This window comes from Nerophis ophidion, linkage group LG18, assembly GCF_033978795.1.
Source record: "Nerophis ophidion isolate RoL-2023_Sa linkage group LG18, RoL_Noph_v1.0, whole genome shotgun sequence".
NCBI classification, from domain to species: domain Eukaryota; kingdom Metazoa; phylum Chordata; class Actinopteri; order Syngnathiformes; family Syngnathidae; genus Nerophis; species Nerophis ophidion.
Window position 1 is genome coordinate 39,533,465 of NC_084628.1, and position 20,685 is coordinate 39,554,149.

Here is a 20,685-nt window from a genome sequence, read left to right on the forward strand (position 1 = left end):
AAACCTTGGAGAGGACCTCAAATGTGGGCACCCCCCCCCCCCCCCCCCCCCCCTCCTCTAGGGGACCGAAAGCAATGGATGTCGAGCGGGTCTAACATGATACTGTGAAAGTTCAATCCATAGTGGCTCCAACACAGCCGCGGGAGTTCAGTTCAAGTGGATCCAAGACAGCAGCGAGAGTCCCGTCCACAGGAGACCATCTCAAGCGGAGGCGGCTCAGCAGCGTAGAGATGTCCCCAACCGATACAGGCGAGCGGTCCATCCTGGGTTTCGACTCTGGACAGCCAGTACTTTATCCATGGTCATCGGACCAGACCCCCTCAACAAGGGAGGGGGGGACATAGGAGAAAGAAAAGAAGCGGCAGATTAACTGGTCTAAAAAGGAGGTCTATTTAAAGGCTAGAGTATACAGATGAGTTTTAAGGTGAGACTTAAATGCTTCTACTGAGGTAGCATCTCGAACTGTTACCAGGAGGGCATTCCAGAGTACTGGAGCCCGAACGGAAAACGCTCTATAGCCTGCAGACTTTTTTTGGGCTCTAGGAATCACTAATAAGCCGGAGTCCTTTGAACGCAGATTTCTTGCCGGGACATATGGTACAATACAATCGGCAAGATAGGCTGGAGCTAGACCGTGTAGTATTTTATACATAAGTAGTAAAACCTTAAAGTCACATCTTAAGTGCACAGGAAGCCAGTGCTGGTGAGCCAGTACAGGCGTAATGTGATCAAACTTTCTTGTTCTTGTCAAAAGTCTAGCAGCCGCATTTTGTACCAACTGTATGTGGTCCTGATGAAGCCATCAGGACCACATCATCCGCAAAAAGCAGAGACCTAATCCTGCGGTCACCAAACCGGAACCCCTCAACGCCTTGACTGCGCCTAGAAATTCTGAACAGAATGGGTTGGCGGAGTCCAACCCTCACTGGAAATGTGTTGGACTTACTGCCGGCAATGCGGACCAAGCTCTGGCACTGATCCACTTCCTGCAAGATCTTTTCACATGTTCAAAGATATTTTCTTTATCCGTAAAGATGATGGCACCGTCCGAGGCTTACGGCCAATGTAGATCGCTCCACTTCTATGAGTGTTTAGCAAAGCTACACCGTCAACCAGGAGATAATGTTCTGTCCATGTCTGCGACCCATTGATATCTACAACCCGCCGCTAATGAGCATGTGCACAGACGCAAATATTTGTACTATTTTCCTTGAACAAAATACTCATGGAAAGTAGCTCCCCGGGGTAGACGTTACTCCACAAGTTAGTCGTCATTTGAAATGATATCGCATTCATTGTGTCTTCAACATTTACATTTTATTGACCGTTTAGTCTCCTATTTCTGGGGCTGAGGTCGCTGAGGTAGTTAAAAAGCTCCACGGTGGCAAGGCCCCAGGGGTGGACGAGATCCGCCCGGAGTTCCTTAAGGCTCTGGATGCTGTGGGGCTGTCTTGGTTGACAAGACTTTGCAGCATCGCGTGGACATCGGGGGCGGTACCTCTGGATTGGCAGACCGGAGGGTGTGTTCCAACTATCGTGGGATCACACTCCTCAGCCTTCCCGGTAAGGTTTATTCAGGTGTACTGGAGAGGAGGCTACGCCGGATAGTCGAACCTCGGATTCAGGAGGAACAGTGTGGTTTTCGTCCTGGTCGTGGAACTGTGGACCAGCTCTATACTCTCGGCTGGGTTCTTGAGGGTGCATGGGAGTTTGCCCAACCAGTCTACATGTGCTTTGTGGACTTGGAGAAGGCATTCGACCGTGTCCCTCGGGAAGTCCTGTGGGGAGTGCTCAGAGAGTATGGGGTATCGGACTGTCTGATTGTGGCGGTCCGCTCCCTGTATGATCAGTGTCAGAGCTTGGTCCGCATTGCTGGCAGTAAGTCGGACACATTTCCAGTGAAGGTTGGACTCCGCCAAGGCTGTCCTTTGTCACCCATTCTGTTCATAACTTTTATGGACAGAATTTCTAGGCGCAGTCAAGGCGTTGAGGGGTTCCGGTTTGGTAACCGCAGGATTAGGTCTCTGATTTTTGCAGATGATGTGGTCCTGATATCTTTATCTGACCGGGATCTTCAGTTCTCGCTGGATCGGTTCGCAGCCGAGTGTGAAGCGACCAGAATGAGAATCAGCACCTCCAAGTCTGAGTCCATGGTTCTCGCCCGGAAAAGGGTGGAATGCCATCTCCGGGTTGGGGAGGAGACCCTGCCCCAAGTGGAGGAGTTCCAGTATCTAGGAGTCTTGTTCACGAGTGAGGGAAGAGTGGATCGTGAGATCGACAGGCGGATCGGTGCGGCGTCTTCAGTAATGCGGACGTTGTACCGATCCGTTGTGGTGAAGAAGGAGCTGAGCCGGAAGGCAAAGCTCTCAATTTACCGGTCGATCTACGTTCCCATCCTCACCTATGGTCATGAGCTTTAGGTCATGTCTGAAAGGATAAGATCACGGGTACAAGCGGCCGAAATGAGTTTCCTCCGCCGTGTGGCGGGGCTCTCCTTTAGAGATAGGGTGAGAAGCTCTGCCATCCGGGAGGAACTCAAAGTAAAGCCGCTGCTCCTTCACATCGAGAGGAGCCAGATGAGGTGGTTCGGGCATCTGGTCAGGATGCCACCCGAACACCTCCCTAGGGATTTGTTTAGGGCACGTCCAAACGGTAGGAGGCCACGGGGAAGACCCAGGACACGTTGGGAAGACTATGTCTCCCGGCTGGCCTGGGAACGCCTCGGGATCCCCCGGGAAGAGCTAGACGAAGTGGCTGGGGAGAGGGAAGTCTGGGTTTCCCTGCTTAGGCTGTTGCCCCCGCGACCAGACCTCGGATAAGCGGAAGATGATTGATGGATGGATGACCGTTTAAAAAGGAATATTTATTTGGTAGACAATTAGACCGTGTGGTAGCTCACATTGTACGGACAGTTCAATGATGAGTTTTCAGACCTTCCTACTCTGAAGTCAGGTTCCAAAAACGTTTGTTTCAGATGGAAAATCAATCAATCAATCAATCAATGTTTATTTATATAGCCCCAAATCACAAATGTCTCAAAGGACTGCACAAATCATTACGACTACAACATCCTCGGAAGAACCCACAAAAGGGCAAGGAAAACTCACACCCAGTGGGCAGGGAGAATTCACATTCAGTGGGACGCCAGCGACAATGCTGACTATGAGAAACCTTGGAGAGGACCTCAGATGTGGGCAACCCCCCCCCTCTAGGGGACCGAAAGCAATGGATGTCGAGCGGGTCCAACATGATACTGTGAAAGTTCAATCCATAGTGGCTCCAAGACAGCAGCGAGAGTCCCGTCCACAGGAAACCATCTGAAGCGGAACAGCAGCGTAGAGATGTCCCCAACCGATACAGGCGAGCGGTCCATCCTGGGTCCCGACGAGCGGTCCATCCTGGGTCTCGACTCTGGACAGTCAGTACTTCATCCATGGTCATCGGACCGGACCCCCTCCACAAGGGAGGGGGGGACATAGGAGAAAGAAAAGAAGCGGCAGATCAACTGGTCTAAAAAGGAGGTCTATTTAAAGGCTAGAGTATACAAATGAGTTTTAAGATGAGACTTAAATGCTTCTACTGAGGTAGCATCTCGAACTGTTACCGGGAGGGCATTCCAGAGTACTGGAGCCCGAACGGAAAACGCTCTATAGCCCGCAGACTTTTTTTGAGCTCTAGGAATCACTAATAAGCCGGAGTCTTTTGAACGCAGATTTCTTGCCGGGACATACGGTACAATACAATCGGCAAGATAGGCTGGAGCTAGACCGTGTAGTATTTTATACGTAAGTAATAAAACCTTAAAGTCACATCTTAAGTGCACAGGAAGCCAGTGCAGGTGAGCCAGTACAGGCGTAATATGATCAAACTTTCTTGTTCTTGTCAAAAGTCTAGCAGCCGCATTTTGTACCAACTGTAATCTTTTAATGCTAGACATGGGGAGACCCGAAAATAATACGTTACAGTAATCGAGACGAGACGTAACAAACGCATGGATAATGATCTCGGCGTCTTTAGTGGACAAAATGGAGCGAATTTTAGCGATATTACGGAGATGAAAGAAGGCCGTTTTAGTAACGCTTTTAATGTGTGACTCAAAGGAGAGAGTTGGGTCGAAGATAATACCCAGATTTTTTACAGAGTCACCTTGTTTTATTATTTGGTTGTCAAATGTTAAAGTTGTATTATTAAATAGAGGTCGGTGTCTAGCAGGACCGATAATCAGCATTTCCGTTTTTTTGGCATTAAGTTGCAAAAAGTTAGCGGACATCCATTGTTTAATTTCATTAAGACACGCTTCCAACTGACGACAGTCCGGCATGTTGGTCAGCTTTAGGGGCATGTAAAGTTGGGTGTCATCAGCATAACAGTGAAAGCTAATACCGTATTTGCGTATGACGTCACCTAGCGGCAGCATGTAGATGCTGAAGAGTACAGGGCCAAGGACCGAACCCTGGGGAACTCCACACGTTACCTTAACATAGTCCGAGGTCACACTGTTATAGGAGACGCACTGCATCCTATCAGTAAGATAAGAGTTAAACCATGACAGGGCTGAGTCTGACATACCAATTCGTATTTTGATACGCTCTAATAAAATATTATGATCGACGGTATCGAAAGCAGCGCTAAGATCGAGGAGCAGCAACATAGATGACTTATCAGAGTCCATCGTTAGCAATAGATCATTAGTCAATTTTGCGAGGGCTGTCTCAGTCGAGTGATTTGCCCTGAAACCGGATTGAAAGGTTTCACATAGATTGTTAAACGCTAAGTGCTCATTTAGCTGCTCCGCAACAATTTTTTCGAGGATTTTCGAAATAAAGGGAAGGTGAGACACCGGTCGGTAGTTTACCATGAGGTCAGGATCGAGGTTAGGTCTTTTAAGGAGAGGATGAATAACCGCTTTTTTGAATGCAACGGGAACAGTGCCCGAGGAAAGTGATAAGTTTATAATATTTAGCACTGATGGACCTAATAATACAAAAAGCTCCTTGATAAGTTTCCCAGGAAGTGGGTCAAGTAAACATGTTGTTTGTTTTATTCCATTTACACGTTGTAACAATCCTTCTAATGTTATTTCATCAAAACGAGAGAAACTATTTTGGATATTTGCAGTATCCGCCGTATATACAATCGTATCTGTGTTACTATAACCCCGTTGTAGCTGGGACGCATTGTCTTTAATCTCCTTTCTAATAAGTTCAATTTTCTTATTAAAGAACTTCATAAAGTCATCTGCCGAATGGGTGGAGCTACTGGAAGGAGTCCCTTGTTGGGTTAGCGATGCTACAGTACTAAACAAAAATTTTGGATCGTTTTTATTAATGCGGATGAGATTTGAGTAATAATTAGTTTTAGCTAAGGTAAGCATGCGTTTATAAGTTATTAAACTATCACTCCATGCTTGATGGTGCACCTCAAGTTTAGTCGTGCGCCATTTGCGTTCCAGCTTTCTACATAATAATTTCTGAGCTCTAGTTTCTTCAGTAAACCATGGCGTACGCCTTTTTGGAGCCTTTTTTAACTTCAGCGGTGCTATACTATCAATGGTTTCGCGCAGGGCGTTGTTAAAGTTGTTAGTGAGGTTATCAATAGAGCCCACATACTTTGGGAACGGTGCCATTACCGAGGGCAGTAGGTCCGCAAGAGTCGTCGTTGTGGCAGCATTAATGTTGCGGCTGCTATAGCAGTTATTATTCTTATTAGCTTGCCGAACATGAGTCTGAACTTCGAATTTTATAAGGTAATGATCGGACATTACTTTAGTATACGGGAGTATCATAACTTTGGAGACGGTGATACCTCTGACAAGCACTAGGTCTATCGTATTGCCGCTGCGATGCGTCGGTTCATTTATTATTTGTGTAAGACCACAGCTATCAATTATAGTCTGGAGCGCCACGCACGGTGGGTCCAATGGGGTATTCATATGGATATTAAAGTCCCCCATTATAATTATATTATCGGCGTGCGTCACTAGATCAGCAACAAACTCTGAGAATTCACTAATAAAGTCCGAATAGGGCCCTGGGGGGCGGTAGATAACGGCCAGGCACAGAGGCAGAGGTGTGGGAGACTTCATAGAAAGCACCTCAAACGATTTATATTTATTATTTAAGTTAGGACTAAAGTTAAAGTTTTCGTTGTATATTAGTGCGACACCCCCTCCCCTTTTGAGGTGACGGGCAATATGCGCATTCGTGGGGATGAAAGGCTGAAACAGTACTGGAACTTTTATGGACAGAATTTCTAGGCGCAGTCACGGAGTTGAGGGGATCCCCTTTGGTGGCTGCAGGATTAGGTCTCTGCTTTTTGCAGATGATGTGGTCCTGATGGCTTCATCTGGCCAGGATCTTCAGCCCTCACTGGATCGGTTCGCAGCCCAGTGTGAAGCGACTGGGATGGGAATCAGCACCTCCGAGTCCGAGTTCATGGTTCTCGCCCGGGAAAGGGTGGAGTGCCATCTCAAAGTTGGGGAGGAAATCTTGCCCCAAGTGGAAGAGTTCAAGAACCTCCGAGTCTTGTTCACGAGTGAGGGAAGAGTGGATGGTGAGATCGGTATGGCGTCTTCAGTAATGTGGACGCTGTATCGATGCGTTGTGGTGAAGAAGGAGCTGAACCAGAAGGCAAAGCTCTCAAATTACCGGTCGATCTACCTTCCCATCCTCACCTATGGTCATGACCAAAAGGACAAGATCACAGGTACAGTGGTGGGTCTCTCCCTTAGAGATAGGGTGAGAAGCTCCGTCATCCGGGGCGAGCTCAAAGTAAAGCCGCTGTTCCTTCACATCGAGAGGAGCCAGATGAGGTGGTTCATGCATCTGGTCAAGATAACACCCGAACGCCTCCCTAGGGAGTTGTTTAGGCCACGTCCAACTGGTAGGAGGCCACTGGGAAGACCCAGGACACATTGGGGAGACTATGTCTCCCGGCTGGCCTGGGAACGCCTCGGGATCCCCCGGGAAGAGCTGGACGAAGTGGCTGGGGAGAGGAAAGTCTGGGCTTCTCTGCTTAGGCTGCTTCCCCCGCGACCCCACCTTGGATAAGCGGAAGAAGATGGATGGATGGCATAGGAGATGCCACAAATCTCAAGTATAGTCATATAACAGAGGTGGGCAAATTTTCTATCTCAGGGGCCACATTGGCTTTGGAAATTTGACAGATGATGTATTTCAAAGGATATCATATCCACTGGAGTAGGCTTCTCAAACATGGATTATTTGAATCATAATACATCTATTTTCAACAATAGTATATCAGAACATCAAAGAAACATACAAATGGTATGAGAGGGTTTAAACCAGGGGTCACCAACGCGGCCCGTAAGGACCAGATGAGTCGCCCGCTGGCCCGTTCTAAAAATAGCTCAAAAAGCAGCACTTACCAGTGAGCTGCCTCTATTTATTAAATTGTATTTATTTACTAGCAAGTTGGTCTCGCTTTGCTCGACATTTTTAATTCTAAGAGGGACAAAACTCAAATAGAATTTGAAAATACAAGAAAATATTTTAAAGACTTTGTCTTCACTTGTTTGAATAAATTCTTTTTTTTTTTTTTACTCTGCTTCTTATAACTTTCAGAAAGACAATTTTAGAGAAAAAATACAACTTTAAAAATGATTTTAGGATTTTTAAACACATATAGCTTTTTACCTTTTAAAATCCTCTTCTTTCCTGACAATTTAAATCAATGTTCAAGTAAAATAAAATGCAATTTTATTGTAAAGAATAATTAATAAACTTTAATTTAATTCTTCATTTTAGCTTCTGTTTTTTCGACGAAGAATATTTGTGAAATATTTCTTCAAACTTTTTGTGATTAAAATTCAAAAAAATTATTCGGGCAAATCTAGAAAATCTGTAGAATCAAATTTAAATCTTATTTCAAAGTCTTTTGAATTTCTTTGAAAATGTTTGTTCTGGAAAATCTCGAAGAAATAATGATTTGTTTTTGTTAGGAATATAGCTTGGTCCAATTTGTTATATTTTATAGCAAAGTGCAGATTGGATTTTAACCTATTTAAAACATCAAAATTCGAAAATTAATCCATCCATCCATCCATCCATCCATTTTCTACCACTTATTCCCTTTCGGGGTCGCGGGGGGCGCTGGCGCCTATCTCAGCTACAATTGGGCGGAAGGCGGGGTACACCCTGGACAAGTCGCCACCTCATCGCAGGGCCAACACAGATAGACAGACAACATTCACACTCACATTCACACACTAGGGCCAATTTAAAATTAATCCTGATCAGGAAAAATTACTAAAGATTCGAATTAGCTAGTTTTTCTCTTCATTTTTTTGGTTTGAATTTTGACTTTTAAAGACTCGAAATTGAAGATAAACTATGTTTCAAAATTTAATTTTCCTTTTTTTCATGTTTTCTCCTCTTTTAAACCGTTCAATTAAATGTTTTTTTTCATAATTTATTCTTTACAAAATCCTTCCGTAAAAGGAGAAAAAATGTACGACGGAATGACAGACAGAAATACCCTTTTTTTTAATATATATATATATATATATATTTATTTATTAAAGCTAAATTGAGCAAATTGGCTATTTCTGGCAATTTTTTTAAGTGTGTATCAAACTGGTAGCCCTTCGCATTAATCAGTACCCAAAAAGTAGGTCTTGCTTTCAAAAAGGTTTGTGACCCCTGCTTTACACTTACATTCTCTTTGAGTGGGTGTTGTTGATCACCCTTTTTTTTTTGCCGGTGTGTCACAGTCTAGTATCAGTTTTGTTGTGGCAACTCTCAAAACAGATCTTTGCTCAATTCTGTTTTAATATTTGGCGGGCCGGATTAAAGGGACCAATGGTCTAGTTCCGCATCTGCATTTTAGCTCCAATAATTATGACCATAAATGTTTTCAGGGTACGCTACTCTACCTGTAATTTATACACCCAGACTAGGGTTGTACGGTATACCGGCACTAGTACAGTATCGTGGTATTTTTGAATCAAAAAACGGTAATATACTATACTAAAAGTACCGGCTCCCAGGCATGACAGCAGAGGAGCATGTTCGGCAGCGCACCCACACAGAGTACTTACAAGCAGACACAGTGTGTTGACAGAAAATGGAGAATGGACGCATTTTAGTGTAAAAAGTAAAGATAAAGGTGAAGTTATAATACTGAAACACCCTCAGGAAGAGTGTTTTAGCTTCTAAATCACTAATCCTCGCCTCCATGGCGACAAATAAAGTAAGTTTCTTACAAGTATTATTATCACTGGAGGACGAGGAATAGCTAAACATGCTTCCCTACACACTGTAGGAGGATACAAAAGCTCACTGGCGTCACAATGTAAACAAACACCAGGGGTGGATCTACACCTGACATCCACTGTAATGATACCAAGTACAGGAGCGTATCTCGTCGATACTACTAGTCGATATTTTTTATCGTCACAAAATATGTTTGAAAATCCCTATTATGTTTATAAACTCAGGAAATATGTCCCTGGACTTTGACTATGACCAATGTACGATCCTGTAACTACTATCGATACCTCAATGTGTGGTATCATCCAGAACTAATGTCAAGTATCAAAGAAGAGAAGAATAAGTGATTATTATATTTTAACAGAAGTGTAGATAGAACATGTTGAAACAGAAAATAAGCAGATATTAACAATACATAAATAATACATTTTTACAGTTTGTCCTTTATAATGTGTACAAAATAATAGGTGTATAAATGACACAATATGTTACTGCAGACTAATTAGGAGTCTTTGTTTGTTTACTTACTACTAATTGGGGATCAAATCACCAAAAATGATTCCCGGGCGTGGCCGCTGCTGCTGCTCACTGCTCCCCTCACCTGTGATCAAGGGTGATGGGTGACAATCATGGGTGCTTTAACTCAATAGACAAGTTGTCTGGTATGTTCACAATTTTATTGAAGGACTAAATTGCAATAATAAACATGTGTTTCATGTACCTGCGATGAGGGGGGCGACTTGTCCAGGGTGTACCCCGCCTTCCGCCTGATTGTAGCTGAGATAGGCACAAGGGAATAAGCGGTAGAAAATGGATGGATGTTTCATGTACACTAAAATGTTTTTGTTAAAATAAAGACAATAATGGCATTTTTTAATTTTCCCCTTTATTTAGAGAAGTATTAAATACATTTTGGTACTGGTACTTGTACCAAAAGCCAAGTGTAAAATGATTGCATTTCTTTTATTGTTCCTTTCTATTAGTCCAGCTGTAATTCAGCGTGTGTGGTATGTACAAACGTACATGTGCGTTATCCTGGTGAGGTATGGAGGCCGGAGATTTATTCAGGTTGACAGGCTGCTCAGTTCAGAGCCCGGGTAATTGGGCGCCATGTTACTCCCTCGGACAACACACCTCTTGTTCTGTTCGTGACCTTTCAACTCTATTCTGTTCCGTGCATGGCAGCATTGGTATGTGGGAAGGAATAATTCACATTTTTTTGGCGCGGATGTTACCGCGGTAGCAGACAGGAAAGGACACCGAGAGACTCAGAAAGGATGGAGACACTCAGAGAGGGGAGGCAAACATTGGCGGTGTTTGCACGGGAGGGAAGGAAGGAAGGAGTGAAGGAAGGAAGGAATGAAGGAAGGAAGGACAGTGTGACAAACTAAGAAAATTTGAATTATTACAACTTGTTCTTTTTTATTTCCCACAAAATAATTAGATACAGTTTAGGTAAGTGGGTTATACTTGTATTGCACTTTTCTACCTTCAAGGTACTCAAAGCGCTTTGACACACTGATGGAGGGAGCTGCGAGCGACTGTCTATATATATATATATATATATATATATATATATATATATATATGTATATGTGTGTATGTGTATATATATATGTATGTATGTATATATATATATATGTGTGTATGTGTATATATGTATGTATGTATATATACAAATATACATATATACATGTATGTATATATGTATGTATCCATATATGTATGTATATACATATATGTATGTATATATATATATGTATATATATATAGTGTATGTAGGTACTGTATGTATATACATACATACATATATATGTATGTACATGTGTATATATACATACATGTATACAGTATATATATATACATACATATATGTATATATATATGGATGTACGTGTGTGTGTGTGTGTATATATATGTATATATATATAGTGTATGTCTGTATATATATACTGTATGTATATATATATATATATACATACATACATACATATATACATAGATGTATATGTATATCTATGTGTGTATATATATATATGTATGTGGATATATATATGTATGGATATAGTGTATGTATGTATGTACTGTATGTATATATACATACATATATGTATGTATGTGTGTATATATATACATCTATATATATAGATGTATATATATATATACATATATATATGTTCATATATATATATGTATGTATGTGTGTATATATACATACATATATATAGTGCATGTCTGTATATATATGTATGTGTATATATACATACATACATACATACATACATATATATATACATACCTATATGTGTATATATACATACATACATGTGTATATTTATGCATACATACATGTGTATATATATATATACATACATGTGTTTATATATATACATGTGTGTGTGTGTGTGTGTGTATATATATATATATATATATATATATATATAGATGTGTATATATATATATATATTTATATATATATATACACATACGTGTGTATACATACATATATATGTACATAAATTTACATACATACATATACTGTATATACATACATGTATATATATACATATATATACATACATATGGTCGGTATAGCAGTATAGCTCGGTTGGTAGAGCGGCCGTGCCAGCAACTAGAGGGTTGCAGGTTCGATTCCCACTTCCACCATCCTAGTCACTGCTGTTGTGTCCTTGGGCAAGACACTTTACCCACCTGCTCGCAGTGCCACCCACACTGGTTTAAATGTAACTTAGATATTGGGTTTCACTATGTAAAGCGCTTTGAGTCACTTGAGGAAAAAGCGCTATATAAATATAATTCACTTCACTTCACAGTAATATTAGGAGACGTGGCTGTTAAACTAATCTGTGAAAATATGCTGTGTTTGAGGTCAGGGTTCCCCACAACAAACTCTGACCTTTCTTCACGCACAAGATGCAAGGATCCATCAAGAGGTTTCGACAAACGTCTTCATACAAGTTGTTTTGTCATAAACTCATGAAGGACTTAGGTCATTATTTCACTGTAGAAAACATAATTGTGTTAATTATTAAAAACATTGAAAAGGAATACATCTTTTTCAAATGATGTATTCAGTATGTTTCATCAATGAAAACAATTTCATTCATGAAATAAATCGGAAATAGAAAATACATTTTATATCATATTGCTATTCACAATATATTATTTCCCCAAAGTTTTATATTTGCCTGTAACTCTCTCTCCAAGTTACAGTCGCTCCCATAAGAAATATCATTTCCCCCCCCCCCCGCTGGCCTTCTGTGTCACCGTCAACAGCAACTCTACCTTTTTCATTTATACTTGTCTTCACCGACAGACACCAAACATTATCATAATTAATTTCTGCCAGGCTAATATTGCTCCCCTCTGCACTTTGTTATCAGGCGGCTGCTGACTATGCAAAGACTCACCTGCCTGAAGCGCTGCGCCAGCAGCTGCTGACCTACGAGCGGGAGAAAGAGCGGGATAGAGAGAAGGAGAAGGAGGAGAGAAAAAAGATGTCCTACACGTCCATCCTGGAGCAGCAGATTCTGGCGCTGGACCGGCAAATGTTGGAAAAGCTGTCCTCCACATACAATGAAGCAGGTAAGAAAATGTTTTTTTCCCGAGATAATAATTCCTATCTAATAAACCCCTATTTAATTGTAAAGTGTAAAAAAAACAGGCTTCGCTACACACCATTAAAGCTCTGGCCATCAGCTTCAGACGTGGACGCTGCACGTGTTGTCATGTTGTTTCTTGTTAGCATTTCGGCTAACCTAGCGTGACCTTGCCATTAAAAAGTGGGTGTGATTTTAATGCTTACATAACTATGCTAATGTTGCTAACGTCTGTGTCTTTTTTAAATGTTGTCATATTTAATATATGACATCTATTGGAATATATGGCATCGTTTGTAATATGTGCATTAATGATAAATAATAATAATAATAGATTTTTTTTGTAAAAAGCACTTCACATTGAGCAAACATCTTCAGAGTGCTAATGTATTAAACAAAAAATTAAAACTAGAACTAGCATGCATAAATCTAAAAAAAAAGGCATTTAAAAAAATAAAAGAGGTTTTTAAGCCTTTTTTAAAAGCGTCCACAGTCTGTGGTGCCCTCAGGTGGTCAGGGAGAGTGTTCATTCATCCATTGTAAGGAATGGCATATATTATAATATATGGGATCCATTTTAATGTATGAGATATATTGTAATATGACATATTGTAATGTATGGCATCTCTTGTAATATATGACATTTCGTAATATATGACATATATTGTAATATATGACATATATTTTAATATATGTCATTTTTTTTAATATATGAGCTGTATTGTTATATATGACATATATTGTAATATATGTCATATTGTAATATATGGCATCTATTGTAATTTATATGATATTTTAATATATGGCATCTATTGTAATTTATATGATATTTTAATATATGGCATCTATTGTAATATAAGACATCTGTTGTAATATATAGCATTTATTGTAATATATGGCATATTGTATTGTATGATATATATTGTAATTTATATCATATTGTAATACATGGCATCTATTGTAATATATGGCATCTATTGTAATATACAACATATATTGTAATATATGGCAGCTATTGTAACATATAACGTGTTGTAATATATGACATATATTGTAATATATGGCATCTATTGTAATATACGGCATCTATATTAATATGTGACATAATAATAAATAATAATATTAATAGCTTTTTTTTGTAAGAAGCACTTTACATTGAGCAAATATTCTCCAAGTGCCACAGTGTATTAAAATTAAACAAACAAAAAAATAGAACTAGAACGCATATATCTTTTTTTAAAAAAAGGCTTTTCTAAAGCCTTTTTTGAAAAGCCTCCACAGTCTGTGGTGCCCTCAGGTGGTCAGGGAGAGCGTTCCTCAGACTGGGAGCGGCGGAGCATTCATCTGTTGAAATGAATGGCATCCATTGTAATACATGGCACGTATTGTAATATATGACATATATTTTAATATATGAAATCTATTACAATATATGTCATCTATTATAACAGATGCCATATTGTAATGTATCACATCTATTGTAATATATGACACATTATTGTAATATGAGATCTATTGTAATATATGACATCGATTGTAAAATATGGCATCTTAGATGAGCTTGGACCGAGCGAAGCCGGCAGCGTTTCTGGGTGTTGTTGATAAATGGCTTTGGCTCTGCATAGTAGAGTTTTAACTGGCACTTACAGATGAAGCAACCGACTGTAAAAGTGAAGTACCAATGATTGTCACACACACACTAGCTCCTCTGTATTCGACCCATCCCCTTGTTCACCCACTGGGAGGTGACGGGAGCAGTGAGCAGCAGTGGTGGTCGCGCCCGGGAATCATTTTTGGTGATTTAACCCCCAATTCCAACCCCTTGATGCTGAATACTAAGAAGGGAGGTAATGGCTCCCAGTTTTAGTCTTTGGTATGGTTTGAACTCAGGACCTGTGGACACTCTAACCACTTGGCCACTGAGTACTTACTGACAGCGATTTTCTGAAGTGTTCCTGAGCCCATGTGGTGATATCCTTTACATACCGATGTGGCTTTTTGATGCGGTACCGCCTGAGGGATGGAAAGTGCGTAATATAATGGCTTAGATGCAGTGTAAATTTCTTGCAGTAGCTCGGAATTTGCCCCGGCATTTGTTCACTAAGTGGTGACTCTCGACCCGTCCTTGTTTGTGATTGACGGAGCATTTTCACGGAAGCTTCTTTAATACCCAAGCCTGGCACCCACCTGTTTCCAATCAGCTTGTTCACTTGTGGAATGCTCCAAATAAGTGTTTGATGAGCATTCCTCAACTTTCCTCACTCTATTTTGCCACTTGTGCCAGCTTTTGGCATCACATTCCAAATGAGCTAATACTTGCAACAAATAACAAAGTTTGCCAGTTCGAATGTTAAATATCTTGTCTTTGCAGTTTTTTTTCCAATTGAATACAAGTTGAAAATGTTTTGCAAATCATTGTATTCTCTTTTTATTTACCATTTTACACAACGTGACAACTTCACCGCTTTTGGGTTTCGTGTTACATGTTATATTACTCTGAGAGGGGGAAATGGGGTGTTTATTCATGTGTGCAGCCACAAAAAAGTAAAGCCCAGCACGCTGGAGATCTTTTCGCATGACAGGAAAACACATTAAAAACACTTCTCTAGTCTCTAGTGGTGTTTTTTCCCCCCCACTCTTCTCTTTCAGTGGACTATTGTTGGACGGTGACTGTCTGCAGCCTTGCTTATTCAGCTGTTTAAATACGAGCCCATCTTCACAAAGCTTGTAGTAATTATCTCTGGAGGAAGGAGTGAGAAGAGGGAGAGAGAATTGTGGATGGAGTGAAGTAAGAGAAGGGTCAGAGGAAAGAATATGGTGTGTTTATAGTAGACTCACCATATGTCCTCGTTTGCCGGGCTGTCCGGGTGGAGTTTCTTAAATGCCTCAAACGTCCGGCATTTTGAGTCAGGGGTGTGTGTATTTTCAATGTATTTTCAGGGTTGAGAAGGGGTTAAAAAAACAAAACAAATTGTGAAGGTATGCTAAACAAAACTAAACAAAAACATAAAAAAAAGTGAAATAAAAAAGCTTAAAGGTGAAATTTAATTTATGTTGACTCATAAAACAAAGTTGTTTTTCTTTTTCTTTCAAACTGTCATTGTTCAGTATTGAATCAAAATCAATGTTATTATGAATTATTGACCTATCCAAGGTTCCCATTACTTCACATCAAATAAATATTTTTAAAAATATTTGGGGGGGGGAATATTTTACATATTTTGTGTGTTTGCCGTTAAAAACGGTCATGTCTTGGTGATCATGTTTAGTTTGGCGATGTTCTGTTTGGTTTTTGTGGATAGCTCGGTTGGTAGAGTGGCCGTGCCAGCAACTTGAGGGTAGCAGGTTCGATCCCCGCTTCCGCCATTCTAGTCACTGCCGTTGTGTCCTTGGGCTAGGCACTTTGCCCACCTGCTCCCAGTGCCACCCACACTGGTTTAAATGTAACTTAGATATTGTGTTTCACTATGTAAAGCGCTTTGAGTCACTAGAGAAAAGCGCTATATAAATATAATTCACTTCACTTCCTGTTTTTTCACTCCCTGCCTTGTTTATACGACAACCCATTAGTTTTCATCATGACACGCCCCTGGTTCATTTGGACCCATGCACCCGTTGTCAATCACCACATCACTATTTAAGCCTGCAGTTGCCAGGCAGTCACCCTTGTTATTCACGCTGATGAGCCATGCTGCTCTTTTTCATGCTCTTTTCTCGTTCCAAGTAAGTTTTCTTTATTCATGCCATAGTTTGCAGGTTTTGTTTTATGTCCGTAGTTCTGCCTTTGTGCAAGTTTTTGTTATACCCCTTTGTTTTTGTAGTACTTTTGAGTGTTAAAATTAAAAGATGTCTTCACCTTCACGCCATGTCCAATCCAGTCGCTTCGCACCTCGGGAAAACAATCCACACTAAAGTCCACGTCTTGACAAAAAAACATAGTTTTGTTCGTCAAAAAAAAAAGCGCAAAACAAAAAAACAATATAAAAACACCTAAAATATTTTGAAATGAGGGATGGATGTGAAGTTGATGTCGACTCCAGAGATTTAAGCGTTAAATATAAAATGTATGTATGCCCTGGCACACCATTGTCATCATTTCATGACCCAAGCAAAACCCTTTTTACACTTTTATACTGAAATAAATACAGCTACAACTTATTAAATAACAACATAGAAAAAACAGAATAAATTAGTTTTCTTTTTTATTATTTTTTTTTAATGAATGAAGTAGCGTTTATGACAACCTTTTTCCAAAACACAGTATATAATGTGAGATATAACAGCATAAAGCATACCTTTATCATTTGTTTTCAAAACGCTTACCAAAAGGTGGGACCCCATGAATTTACTGTGGAACCCCATTTTTATAACTTGATGGGGACCCAATTTGGAAATTCCTAGCACCAACACTGCTCTCAACAGAGGAGAAAAAAGGCTTCATTTAAGTAAAGATACCGTATTTCCTTAATTAATTTAAAACCTCTTCTCACTCCGGCACTTACCAAAGGCATGCGGTAAATTTAGGCCTGCGCTTATAAATTTGAGTGTGATGTAAGGATACCATCATGAAAAGCACATTTAATTAAAAAAACGTTATTATGGTCTTACCTTTACTTATAAATGAAGTCCATGCGCAGATCACAAGCATCGATAACTTGTTTATAGAAGTCTTCCTTATCTTTCTTCAGTTTTAAAAGTCTCTCTGTCTCGATGGAGATCTTCCTTTATTACCTCCTGCTTCGATTAGAAAACTGCTTTATTTTAGATATGTAATCCTCCATGTTAAAAGTGCAAGCGAGAGGAAAAATTCTACGATCGCTGCTCACTCTTGCTGCTTGTTGTCACTTCTTCTGCAGCCGAGTAGTCGCAAGAAGGATCTCTAGCGCCCTCTACCACCAGGAGGCGGGAGTCATTTAATGACTCATATTTGACACACGCAGCTACGGTATATTAATAAAACGTAGCTGCTGACTGTTCTTTTTAGCATATTCAATAGCTTGGACCTTAAATCCTACTGAATAGCTCTTAATCTTCTTCCCTTTATGCGATTGAAATTAGCCTCCTCCATTTTGAAAGTGATGACAGGTGAAGTGTCACTCGTGACGTGACGAGTTTGACCCTGTGGAAATTCTAGACATACGCTAATAAAAATAATATTTTACGAAAGAGTTTGACCCGGCAGTAATTCTAGGCAGGCGCATACTATATACCCGGCAGCAATTCAAGGAAATACTGTATTATTTATAAAGCAAGTCGGAGTATTGTTAGCAAATGTTCACCTAGTCCCGGCCTTGGCACGCATATATGTGTCCTCTTTTTGCCATTTCACAAAATGCTCAGCCTACTTTGTAGGTGACATGGGGTGTGTTTGTAACAAGCAGGAAGACATGGCACATTTAGAGTAAAGACAAAATGAAAAAAGGAGGTGCAGCATGTTTTACTGACATAGTCCTAAATGTTCCTGACAACCCTATTATGGTGGTTATTAGAAAAGAAAATACCTCTATAATTGTCAGGCCTGTAAGATTATGTTTAGTTCTGTCTTGGCACTTCCTGGTTTGTTTTCTTCTCCATGACAACTCATTAATTTTTTCACCTGTCATGTCACGCCCCTGTCCTCAGTTTTCACACCTGCTTTTAATTATCATTGGTATTATTTAAACGGGTAGTTGCCAAGTGTTCAGTCTGGCATCTTCACACACCCTACCCATGCTGTCCCTACCGTCATGCCATCGTTCACAGTTCCTTGTCATGTAAGTTTTGTTTATAGTTCATAGTCAATTGCTTTGTGCTAAGCCTTTTTGTTTACGTCCATTATTCATGCCATCGAGCAAGTGTTTTTGTTTCCTGCTTGTGTTTCATAGCCTGGATTATTATCCGCCATTGAGCATGTCCTTGTTTTGTATTATAGTGTATAAATAAATTTAAAGATGTACTCACGTTCACGTCTCGCTCGTGCTAACTTCCCTCTGCGTCGCAGAAGCAATCCACGTTCAAGTCTAAGTTTGACAATAATGTTGGTAGTTTATTATTATCATTATTATTGATTGCTGGATTTTTTTGCCAATTCCAATTGAAATTGAAAATTGTTGACCTTTTTTGAATAACTGTTGGACAATGTTGTTGTTGGGCTTTCATAAAAAAAACTACCCGAAGAAAGACAATGGTTGGAAAGGTGTGAATATACCGTGTCAGTGATTCTCAAACTGTGGTACACGTACTACTAGTGGTATGACACCTCCATCTGGAGTAAGGGTCGGCAACCCGAAATGTTGAAAGAGCCGAATCGGATCAAAAATACAACAACAAAAAATCTCTGGAGCCGCAAAAAGTCAAAAGTCTTATATAAGTGTTATAATGAAGGCAACTCGTGATGCAAGTGTCTATATTAGCCCACTATCATTTTAAAAGTCTTATATAAGTGTTATAATGAAGGCAACGCATGATGCAAGTGTCTATATTAGCTATATTAGCCTACTATCAAAATGACTTTAAAAGTCTCATATAAGAGTTATAATGAAGGCAACACATGATGTAAGTGTCTATATTAGCCTACTATCAGAATAGCTTTAAAATGATTGTATATGTGTTATAATAAGGTCAACACATGGTGTGAGTTTCTGTATTAGCCTACTATCAAAATGACTTTAAAAGTCCTATATAAGTGTTATAATGAAGGCAACGCATGATGCAAGTGTCTATATTAGTTGTATTAGCCTACTATCAAAATGACTTTAAAAGTCTTATATAAGTGTTATAATGAATAATGAAGGCAATGCAAGATGCAAGTGTCTAAATTAGCTATAATAGACTACTATCAAAATGACTTTAAAAGTTTTATATAAGTGTTATATTGAAGACAACACATGATGTAAGTCTCTATATTAGCCTACTATCAAATCTGACTTTAAAAGTCTTATATAAGTGTTATAATGAAGGCAACACATGATGCAAGTGTCTATATTAGTTGTATTAGCCTACTATCAAAATGACTTTAAAAGTCTTATATAAGTGTTATAATGAATAATGAAGGCAATGCAAGATGCAAGTGTCTAAATTAGCTATAATAGACTACTATCAAAATGACTTTAAAAGTTTTATATAAGTGTTATATTGAAGACAACACATGATGTAAGTCTCTATATTAGCCTACTATCAAATCTGACTTTAAAAGTCTTATATAAGTGTTATAATGAAGGCAACACATGATGCAAGTGTCTATATTAGTTGTATTAGCCTACTATCAAAATGACTTTAAAAGTCGTATATAAGTGTTATAATGAAGGCAATGCAAAATGCAAGTGTCTAAATTAGCTATAATAGCCTACTATCAAAATGAGTTTAAAAGTGTTATATAAGTGTTATAATGAAGGCAACACATGATGCAAGTGTCCATAATAGCCTACTATCAAAACGAGTTGAAAATTCTTATATAAGTGTTAAGATAAAAGCAACGCATGGTGTAAGTGTCCATGTTAGCTATATTAGTCTACTATCAAAATGACTTTAAAAGTCTTATATAAATGTTATAATGAAGGCAACACATGATGTGTCTATATTAGCCTACTATCAGAATAGATTTAAAATTCTTGTATAAGTGTTATAATAAGGTCAACACATGGTGTAAGTTTCTCTATTAACCTACTATCAAAATTACTTTAAAAATCATATATAAGTGTTATAATGAAGGCAACGCATGATGCAAGTGTCTATATTAGCTATAATAGCCTACTATCAAAATTACTTAAAAATTATTGTATAAGTGTTATAATGAAGGCAACGCATGATGCAAGTGTCTATATTAGTTGTATTAGCCTACTATCAAAATGAGTTTA

The 20,685-nt window shown here is 39.4% G+C and overlaps 1 protein-coding gene across 1 annotated transcript in view; it reads left to right on the top strand.

Moving 5' to 3' along the window:
- ppm1lb (protein phosphatase, Mg2+/Mn2+ dependent, 1Lb) overlaps positions 1-20,685 on the top strand; it is a 133,205-nt gene that overhangs the window by 94,561 nt on the left and 17,959 nt on the right. Inside the window, exon 2 of the mRNA XM_061878106.1 lies at positions 12,635-12,836. Coding sequence (XP_061734090.1) covers positions 12,635-12,836 — 202 coding nt within the window. The remainder of the gene's footprint in view (positions 1-12,634; positions 12,837-20,685) is intronic.